Source organism: Phyllostomus discolor, chromosome 5, assembly GCF_004126475.2.
Source record: "Phyllostomus discolor isolate MPI-MPIP mPhyDis1 chromosome 5, mPhyDis1.pri.v3, whole genome shotgun sequence".
NCBI lineage: Eukaryota > Metazoa > Chordata > Mammalia > Chiroptera > Phyllostomidae > Phyllostomus > Phyllostomus discolor.
The window spans coordinates 124,178,307-124,189,101 of NC_040907.2; the positions used below are offsets into that span (position 1 = coordinate 124,178,307).

The window sequence follows — 10,795 nt, forward strand, 5'->3', positions numbered from 1 at the left end:
CAGATCCATAACCCAGCTTGTCTCTACTTCTAATCTTACCAAGAAGACAAAAAATCTATTACAGTTGCCTTTTATTCCCCCCACCCCTTTTATAGCTAAAAGCTCTAACAATCATTAAAAAGAAATCACTATATATTTAAAGCTCACCTGACTTTGTAACACTTGGCCGAGTTATGAACTTATTTCATTGTGACTCAAATGCCAATGCAGAATGAGATATTAAATTAAAGAAAGTACTGACTGGAGTTTAATTCTTCATCTAATAAATAAATACTCCAAAATTCTGCAATACGTCATACTGTAATTGTTTTCCCAGCTCAACTGTGCTTAGATATTTTGTTTTGAAGCTTAAGTCAAAGCTGGAAATAGAAAAAAAAAATCATTTTCTTTGGGGTTAAAAAAAACACAAAGAAACAAACCCTAACTACTAACGTGCATACAAACAAGACATTCACACAGAGTATACAGATCCCCTCAAAAATAAAAATAAAACCATTACCACCTCTTCCTGATCAGAAAGCTCATTTATCCTGTCTATTCAGTGCTTCCAGCACCAGCACTCAAAGATCAGGGAAAGAGGAGCAAAAAGGAGAAACTGACAGAGACAGACATAAGCTGGTCTTCCTCTGTTTACAAAAGAAATACATTTACATCAAAAGCAAATAAAAAACTTTTAATCTTCTCATTAGGTTTTTACTATTTCTATTCCAATCTACCTTTAAATACTTCTTTAAAGTATTCTGTCATCTATACTCTGTTTTAAAATGAAAAAATAGGTTTTTATCACACTTGGCCACTTGCCACAGCTCTGCTTCATGGCAGCTAGCAGAATTCTGGCAATGCAAGATACAGGATACAGGGGGCTGCTGGAAACACAGAACATTAGTTCCAAAATAAACACCTCCAAAAATCTGTCATCTTTGGAAAAAGATATGTATATATGTAGGGACCCAAGAGTTGGCAACATCTCTTTCGAATCGTTCCTTTCTCTCTTCTGCAGTGCCCAGCCTTTCACCTTTCCCTCTTTCCCTACTCACTCCAAATACTTGCCTACTAAATGCAGTATGTAAATTTCTTAAATTACTTATAACACAATAGCACTACAGTCTGTTTCATTACTATTTTAATTTAGCATTTTATATAGTCCTGCTTGTTTCAGCACAATCTGTGAACTCTTAAGGTTATTGGCTGCTGCCTGAATCAAAAAAAAAAAAGTAATTCCTTCTTCATATCTCTGTGACTCCCAACGCTGTAGTATCTAGGCACAAAGAACAAGCTGAGCTATAGCTGCATTATCCACAGGGTTGAAGGATTTACACAATGGTCTCTAGGACTTTTAACTCATTCTCATTGATCCAACACTGACAATATCTATGTTTTTGCCACTATTATGCTCAGTTCACAGAGTTTGGGCGAATACACTACCATGTGCAACTAATTACTTATTAAGGTTTTCACACTCGGGCTAGCAGGCAACAACTCAGAATTAATAAGTTACTAGAGCAGGACCATCTCACCTCAACATTCCAGTATTAACTGCTTTTTTCTTTCTCCCATCACTCCAACTCTGGAAACCCCAACACATTTTCACCTCTCCCCCTACTCACTCAGCAGTTTGAATTGGAAGAAGAAGACTAAAGAGAAAAATGGAACTAAAGGCATAATGACCTGTTTTAAGAAGAACGCAGGATAAACTGTTCATCAAGATGTGAGAAGTAACTATGTAAACTTGCTGCAAAGGAACTAGAAGGCTATCTTTCTTCACTTCAAGCCCTTGAACCTTGTGAGAATAAGCAAATACATTATACTTGAGCTTATGATTTTTTATACAAGCCACCCAATAAAACAACATAAAAATTACTTATAATGTGTTATGTAAAAATGACATATGTCTTAGGATTAAAGAAGCCCTTTAGGCTCACCTAATCAGGCAACCTTATTTATTAAGACCCAAAAGGTTAAGTCACTTGTCCAAGGTCAAATAACAAGTTATGGAATAGAAAGGAAGAAAACCCTAAGCCTAACTCCCCCTAACGGGCATCAAATATTACAAAAATGGAAAGCTAAAGAGAACTAAATCAAAGAAAATTACTCAGAAGTATTTATCTAATTAATGAACGTAATGTTAAGAGTTTCTGCTTTGGAAGGGTATAACAGAGAACACACACAACAAAGATTTGTTGAGTGCTCCTTATGCTATGGGATCTTTCTCACACTGCTGTGCAAATTTTTCAGATTCTAATAGTAGGGGGCAGGAATGTGGGGATAAGGTGGACATCTAATTTGACATATAAATTTAAAAATCATTTTAAATAATTAAACCAGGTCAGCACATTTTTATATACAAAAGTAGAAGCATAGAAGACAACAAAGCAGTATATTTATCATGACTGTAAAAAGGAACACACGAAGTTTCAGTGCCTGAGAAACAGTCTCAGATGCCTTGAGTTAAATTGTCTTTCTACCTGATACTAGCTGATATTCCCTTATCCAATCACCAAGTTCCGCCATTCTAGTTCCTAAGTCTCCCTTCTCTCTATTCCCTTTTGTCTATCCCCAATGCTCCTGTCCTAGTTCAAACATCTTGTACCTGGTCCATTAAGATGCCCCTTACTGTTATCTCTCCCTTTCTGGTCCCCTCCTCTTCAATCCAGTCTTCCTGCTGCTGCTAGTGTGACCTACCTAAAAGCACAAACCTGATCACGTAACCCTTCTACCTGAAATTCTTCACACTCACCTATTAACAAGTAAGATTATTCTAAACTGCAGCTTAAAGTTGTAAACTCAATTTAAGTGGGTCCCAACCAGTATTGTTTAACAATACAGAACAGAAATTATGTATGACTCATACATAAAAATAATGTTTCATAAAACTGTCCTCCGTTTTAGGTACACATGCGGCTGGGTCATGATATAAAATGCATTTCTACTGTGGTCTGGGTTGAGTTTTAAAACAACAACAACAACGAAACTCTGACCTACGTAATAAAATTTCAGCTCCTTCACAAGTCCTTTCCCAGTCTAATTCCTCACAGTGGTTATGAGACAAGCTCTGGAGCTAGACTGCTTGGGTTTATATGCAAGGTATGCCACACACTGGCTGTGTGACCCTGGGCAAGTCATTCACTAGCTCCGTGTCACTGACCAGCTGTGACCCTGGGCAAATCACTTAACCAGTCTGAGGTAACTCAGTTCACTATCTGTAAAACAAAGATAATAGTATCTACTCATAGGGTATCACAAAAATTAAGTGAAATTTTCTATGTAAAGTGCTTAGCGCATGGTGCACTTGATAAATATCAATTACTACTGATAGCACTACTACCGTACAGTCTAATCTCTAGCTATTCCTGCCTGTAGTCCAATTATTACAAACTACTGGCTTATTTCTTCCTACTGTCACGTCAGATCTCGCTTGGTACTGCCTAGAATGTGCCCCACGCCTTTCTAGGCCCCACACATTGTATCTCCCCATATTTTAGTGTAAGGAAGGCCTCCCCTGTGAAACCTTCCCCAATTCTCTCAGGTAGGTCTAAGGGCTCCCACTAAATCACCGTTAAGAGGAAAAAAATGGCACAGCTAGTTATAGTCTTTTTTTGACAAGGTCTCTTGGCCAGATGACTACTTCAGAGGCATCTCTTTTTCCCAATGTGACGGCATGTCACAAAGACTAGGAGTTTTGACAGATACTTTATGAATGACTCCAGGTTCTTAACATTTCCAGGTCCTGGTTTTCTTGCCTGTACAATGGGGGTGGCATTTTGCCTGAAGGGTTGTTGTGTAGTACACTATACAATGTTCTATAAGTGTCTGACATAGAAGCAATGCTCACTAATTATCAGGTCTACTAAGAGGAACTTTTCAGAATCCTGAACTAAATTACAAAGATCCCTAAGAAGTTTGCCTTAGACCCTTATCAGCTAATACCTGGAGGGGAAGGTGGGAAAACAGACTTAAGAAAAGTAGTTAGTAGGAAGGATGGTGAGATCTCTTGGAAGAAAAGTGCAGTAGATTCTTGAGAAGGAAACACAGAGAAAGGAGAGAAGATGAAAGGGAAGAAACACACTGATACCAGTGTGGTACATCTTTAATTCTAGCCAGAACGAGACTTAAGTCTCAGCTCCAAAGTATGTGTCTTGTCCATCTTTGCATCCCTAGCATTAAAACAGTTGATGACATTTAAGCAGTGAATGTATCTCATCCTCTGGATAATAATATCTCTCATAGGGTTATAGTTAGAATTAAATGAGGTAACACAATGCCCTCAGACCTTAGATGTTTTCTCCTGTATCTACACCTCTCACTACACAGGTCAGATAGTTCAAGCTAACCTACCTGCTTTCCTGTTATTTGACCAATTATCAGTCACATTAACTTTCTCAAGATTCAAGGAGACAATAATGCTCTTAAACATCCTGTAACACCACGTACTATCAATAAATAGGAAGTCCAATGTAGGCCTGTCTTAGAAGGCAAAAAAGAAGTTAAAAGAATCCTGTAACCTATAAGTAGTACCGTTTAAGACTGCATGCTTGAGACTGTCCTCTGGATAGCCTTATTCACCCCATGTGCTCCTTAGCAATCTCCTGGTGATTATTACAAGTGGTCCACAAATAATAAAGTGGACAGTTAAGTATTAAGAAAAGAATATGTAAAAACTGAAAATTTTAGTAACAAAGAATAAAGGGTAAACACCACTCTTCTGGATAAATAAGTATTATTAATGCCCTTAAAGAACCTTTGGAAAATGCTCTTACATTTAAGAGAAATTTCAAAATGCAATGTCATGTTATTCAATTACTCCAAAACTGCATTAGAAAAAGTTCAGTTTTGACATGCTATTAGACCCAGCTGGTGATGTAATTCACCAAGTTATATTTTTATCACTAGAAAAGATTCAAACCTGTATACAGTTTATGGGTCAAAAACTCACTAAACTTACTAATTTTACTTTGCTTGAAGTCAACTTTAATTTTACACAGGCAGTCTCACTGTAAGTACTTAAAGTACAGTGAAACAAACAAATGGACTGTTTCTCTTTTGCATTCAACACGCAGAGGACAGGTTTTTAACAGATGTCATCAAGCTTGATCTAAATCAGGGAGTAATTCAAGACTGAGTTTGAGTTTAGAAACTTACTGAAGGAATTTGACCCCAATTCACTTTTAAAAACCAGTTTTGGCTTAATATTTTTAAAAATGTAACACAGAATTATGTAATTGAACTGATGGGAAAGGCAGCAGACATATGAAACATTTTCAGCTCCAGAGTAACTTGCTGGACTACTAAGGGAAAAGCCAATCCACTGCTCTTGCACTCTTGTTTCCTTAACATAAAGTCTTTTTTAGCTCTAAATATCAAGATTCTTTTAAGTACATGTCTTCCATTCTAACATCTTAGTTTTTCTAATATGTTATTCCAGTATTTCTAATATATCCATGAGCCATGCTATGGTATTAATCAGTTAAATAAAGAATGGAGGGGTTCTGGCCCAGTAGCTCAGTTGGTTAGGGTATCATCCCAATATGCCAAGGTTGGGGGTTCGATCCCTGGCCAGGACACATACAAGAAGCAACCAATGAATGCATAAATAAGTGGAACAACAAAATCAATGTTTCTCTCTCACGCTCTCAAATCAATAAATTTTAAAAAATCAAAAGAATAGAGGATTCCCTTATATAGAGTGGCAAGATCTTAAAAGGTAATCTTGCCCTTAATCACAGGAAAACAGTAATTTTTAAGAAAACCCGCAGTGTTGCAAAGTTAGAATATAAAAAGAAATAAAAGCACCATCTCAGCAGTTATTCAGATAATGGTATCAATGAAGTGCTATTTCAGAAGACCATGACCACTCCCTGCTTTCAACTTCACATGTGAGGCAACCCCCAAACCAAAATGATTTGACATTCAATTTTTTGCTTTTGACATACACCATTTTTGATGCTGCATTTTCTATTTAGTTTCCTTTTGGACTAGAGTTCCATTAAGTATATAGAGTCCCTTGGGAAAGAAAAGTTCAAATAGTCAAAATTTGATGAACAAATCCAAATTTACTGATTCAAATATTTTATGGGGTTCAAAATCAGCAAGATATTGAGATAAACAAAAAATGGCTGCTTCCTAAAAAATACATCTGCTCTAAACATTTATCTAAAACCCTCAAAATTTAATATTAGATTAGACAACAACAAATCTAGAATCTGTTTCAAACATATAGTTCCAATAATCTGGCTATCTAGCATACTTTTGCTGGCTTTGGACAGAAAGGTAGTACCACTGTAGAGCTAATCCAATGAATGGTACCTACCCTCTCCATCAATCTATCATAAAGAAGTGCAATATACAACCAAAGACAACTCTGGCAATATCAAACTTAAAGCAATTACCCAAGTATGACTACCTAAGCAACAGGCCATTAAACAAGTCAAAATGGTGGGGAAAGGTGGAGGGGGCAGTGTGCCTGTTCACTGGCAGGCAGGCAAAAGGTACATATTCACTTAATGCTTCTCTGAGTGTCACCTGTACACCCAGCACTGTTTTGGAGCTGATGAGAGACAGGAAGGTAACAAGATACACAATCTTTGCCTTATCTTCCCAGTAAGATAAGGTAACACAAATGAACATTTAGAGAACGAGACAAGTCGGTGTCAATCTGTGTCCTGAAAATAATAAATCCTACCATAATTCAGAGGGCAAAATAAAACAATGATAAGGGACTAAGAGCCAGAAACTACACAAATCAAGATTCAGACTAGGACTTCTCCTTGAATCCACCTCTATTTAAAAGAAGTTTAATCCCAGGTGTCATTAATCACAAATGTAACCTAACAAGTCATTTTCCAAAGTTCCCATTAGGTCCGTTTTCTTACATGTAAAATGAGGATGAGAGATCCAAAGAGGAGTCAAAGTTCATAGTCTCTAACCTGAAATGGACCTTAGAGGTTAGAGAAGTGATTAAAACTGAAACTCAGCTACAAGAACTGCATAAACATTTAGTATGGATTTATGCCTTCAGTGCAGTGGAGAATTTGTGCTAGGGTGAATCTGGCAAAGTAAGGCCAGGCCAGACCAGACCATGAGGAACCCAGTTAAAGAACTGGGACTTGCCTCTGTGTCAAGCAATGTAATCTGTCAAAACTTTCAGGTTAAACTGAAATGATATCTCTGCCAAAGAACTACAATGTTAAAGTACAAAGGGACAGCCACATACTATAACAGTACAATGACAGACTTAAGAAAACTTGAGATTTAGTAATTCAGCATAGCCGTTGACCACTAGGAAATACCAACAGTACGGCTGTCATAACCAGAGATGAAACAACTTGATTTAGCAAAGGAATTACACAGCTCACAATGAAATGCAGTTCCCCCTTAAAGAATCATCCTTGAAAATAGCAGCCACCTTCACTAACCACACAAAAAGTCATGCAACAAACATTTTACGTCAGTCTTGGTTACAGTTGCAAGCTGGGGAGCTTCACACAAGAAAAAAGTATTGGCTGTTCACGCAGGAAAGGAAAAATTACTAGATGGGGCTAAAAATATTGAATAAACCCCTGCACTTTTACTCCTACTTAGTTGAATAATGTTTTAATGAGAGAAAGGGAGTTATGTTTTATAATTTTGCAACTACATTTACCAATTAACTGAACTGTATTGCTTAGAACTCGTTCTCCAAACTAGGGACAGACAGATTTCAAAAAACATGCCTCTCAAGCAAAACTAACCAGAACTGTCATGCCCCCTGTCTCTAGTTTACCATAACGACAGCAGAACAAAAGCAGCACAAGCTGGACTTGTGATCCAGTTCAACGCAGAGTGCCATCTGCTGCACAAACACAGGATGTCTCCGATGTAAGATTCAACCTCTGTGTCTCAGGGACTTTCATAAGGGCAAGTTGGTTGTTCCCATATTTGCCTAAGACATGTGCCTCAAACCAGTATCTACTTATAGAAGATTTCCCATTCATGGGGCTTTGAAATACCAATACTTTCCTAGCAAACAATAGTTAATTTATGAGGGAGAGAGACACATGAAGGAGCAATTGCACTGTAAAATAACAAGAACACAGTAAGGGGGTCAAAATATCTGGAGTGGGTGGGAGTCCTAAACTGTTGCATATTAGCTGTGTAATTCTGACCAAGTCTCTCCCATTCTGGGCCTCAATTTCAGGCATAAAGTATCAAAAATTGAACAAATCTCTAAGAGATACCCTTCAAATTGAGTCTTGTGAGGAATCACAAAATAACAGATGGAGAGCTCTATATATGACGGCTTCAGAGCAATCACAGAAGGAAAACACTCTTTACATATTTTAAATAATCAGTTGTAAGATTCTGAAAAAATTGAAGTTCATTTACAAGTCACCATTCCCATAACATGTCTAACCTTCAGAAATAAAACTTCACTTTAATTGTGCTTTCAGTTACAAATTCAGTACATTACGTTTACCCACCCCAGAATAGCACAGAAGAACACTTCCATGAAGTACCCACACAAGGATTACACTCACAGCCTGACAGATTCACATAGTGGAAAATACACAGGGCACAAAATTTTAAAATGCTACATGAGTACCACACCCCAATAGTTGTAAAAACAAACTGTAAAGTCAGAAGACATATTATTAGAACACAGAGACAAAGACTACATGGGAAGTCTTTACACTGTTGAGGGACAGGGAACTACAACCCAGCTTTTGGGTGCTCCTGTGTTTCTAAGAGAACAAAACACGTAACTGGAGGCTATGAAACATGCAAATCTAAACTGAACTGTGAAAAAGCTAGGCTCTCACCCAAAAGCTTTAGCAAAGCAATGTCAGTTTGCCAAATATGAAGAAGTACAATTCTGTCACAAGAATAAGAATAGGGTCCATACCTATGACTAATAATGACAACATCATCTTGCATTGACAGAGCGTTGGTTCTTTTCAAAGCCCTTTGAGACACAATCGTATGCTATCATTGGTCTCGGGGTATCCTCTCTGAAAACCTCCAGTTCCGTTTCCTCTCAACAGCCCTGCCATCAGAAAAAGACAGGTGGATGTATTCCTGGAGCTGAAGGCACTGGTGTCTCCTACCAGGCTGTCTGCAGCGACGCTCCCGTTACCACACTCCAGAACTTAGCCCCAAGGAACTAAAACCCACACTCTGTCTATCTCCGAGTTGGCCAGAGACCAACACATATGGGTCTAGAAAGTCCAAAAGAAGAGAACCTGCCGACTTGTTAGGTCTAGAACTCCATGGCAAGTTGATGTCTTGCAACTGAAAAAAAATCACAAAGACACACACACATACACACACCAAGGTTGTTCAAATAGAAACTCCCGATCACTGCCAGCCAATGAAAACCAGCAATAACTGGCGAAGAAATCCACCAAATCCCCGACTCTGTGAACAACTTATCATATCCACTCCCCTCTGCTTGCTGCCCACCCCTCGTCCTCGGGCACGCGCGAACAAGTTTATGAGCCAGCCCTCCAAAAGGACCCCCGGGGACCTTTAAGGACCTGAGGGAATGCACTGCCTCCTGAAGCAATGCAGCATCCATCGCAAAGAAGCTGTTCCCCGTGCCCACACACGCAGGAAGTCACAGGGCGGGGGATAAAGTTTGATTTTCCTTCTTGCCCATTCCCAAAGGGCCGAGAGAGGACCAGGGAGAGACCCCGCTGGGGTCCTGGACTGCTCTCCGGAGACAGTTCCCAAAAGCATTGCACTGCCACTCGTCTGACACAGACGCACGGCAGCCGCGGCAACTCAGACACCCAAAGCCGCCCAGAGGAGGAGGCAAAGGGGACAACTTGCACGGGGCTCACTTCGGGAGCAGCGGGGCAGAGCGGTTAAGAAAGGAGGGAGGGACCGAGGCCGGGGGCGGGTCAGTGAGAGGTTCAAGTCCTGTGCCTTCCCCGCCCTGGTGTCCCCAGTCCTGCGGGAACATCCCCGCCGTCGCCCCTCCTCCTCCTCCTCTCCGCTCCCTCCGCTCTCCCTCCCTTCCTGGTCGCCGCCGCAGGCGCCTGAAGGGCACGGTGGCCCCTCCGTGTCCGCCAACCTCGGGAGCGGCCGCGAGTTGAGGTAACTAGCTCGCTGCCCCGGCGGCCTGCCTGCCCGCGGCTCCCACAAGGCAGCGCCGCCCCGCCCTCCCCGGAGCCGCCGGGCGCGCTCACTCACCGTCCGGTGGTGGTGCTGCTGCTGCTGCCGGTGGCGGCTGACACCCAGCCCGGGGAAGCAGCCAGCAGTCAGCGCTCCGCAACCGCCGGCGCCCACGGCACCGCCCCGGGAGGAGAGGAGCAGCAAGAGCGATCTACCTGCGGCGGCCGCCATCTCTCAACTGGAAACGGCGCCGACCCAGGCAGCGCAGCGGACGGCTGGGGCGGAGCTGAATCCCGCCATTCACCGGAGCCGGACCAACTGCAGGCCTTGACTGAGTTAATGAGGCGGGGCTTCCTGCAAGGCCCAATAGACAGGCGGGACAACCACAGTTGAGGCTGCCAGTCACCTCCAGAGTTACCTATTGTGGGACATAGTCAATTACGGGCAAATTCTAGGGAACTGGTAATTGGCACCCGAGCTCCCTATAATAGCAGCAATAGAGATGGCATATTCGATTCGATTAATCTGCATCAAAGATAGAGCTATGACAAGGTTAACTGGGGGAAATAGATATTTGTGCAAAGCTTTGTACTCCGTGAGTGTTCTAAGTTGGCAAAATAGGCACCAAATTAATGATCATTAACTAGGTATGCTTGGAACTCTCAACGACATGCCAGAATTATTATTCATGAATGATGGCATTTGG

The 10,795-nt window shown here is 40.9% G+C and overlaps 1 protein-coding gene across 4 annotated transcripts in view; it reads right to left on the minus strand.

Moving 5' to 3' along the window:
- The window catches only part of MCU (mitochondrial calcium uniporter), a 235,299-nt gene extending 224,949 nt beyond the window's left edge, over positions 1-10,350 (minus strand). Inside the window, exon 1 of one of the 4 annotated variants that reach the window (XM_036026813.1) lies at positions 10,168-10,350. In XM_036026813.1, coding sequence (XP_035882706.1) covers positions 10,168-10,320 — 153 coding nt within the window. In that variant the 5' untranslated portion in view covers positions 10,321-10,350. The remainder of the gene's footprint in view (positions 1-10,167) is intronic. The other 3 variants (XM_028511834.2, XM_028511835.1, XM_036026816.1) reach the window with 3 other exon arrangements.
- Between the last annotated feature and the right edge of the window lie 445 nt (positions 10,351-10,795).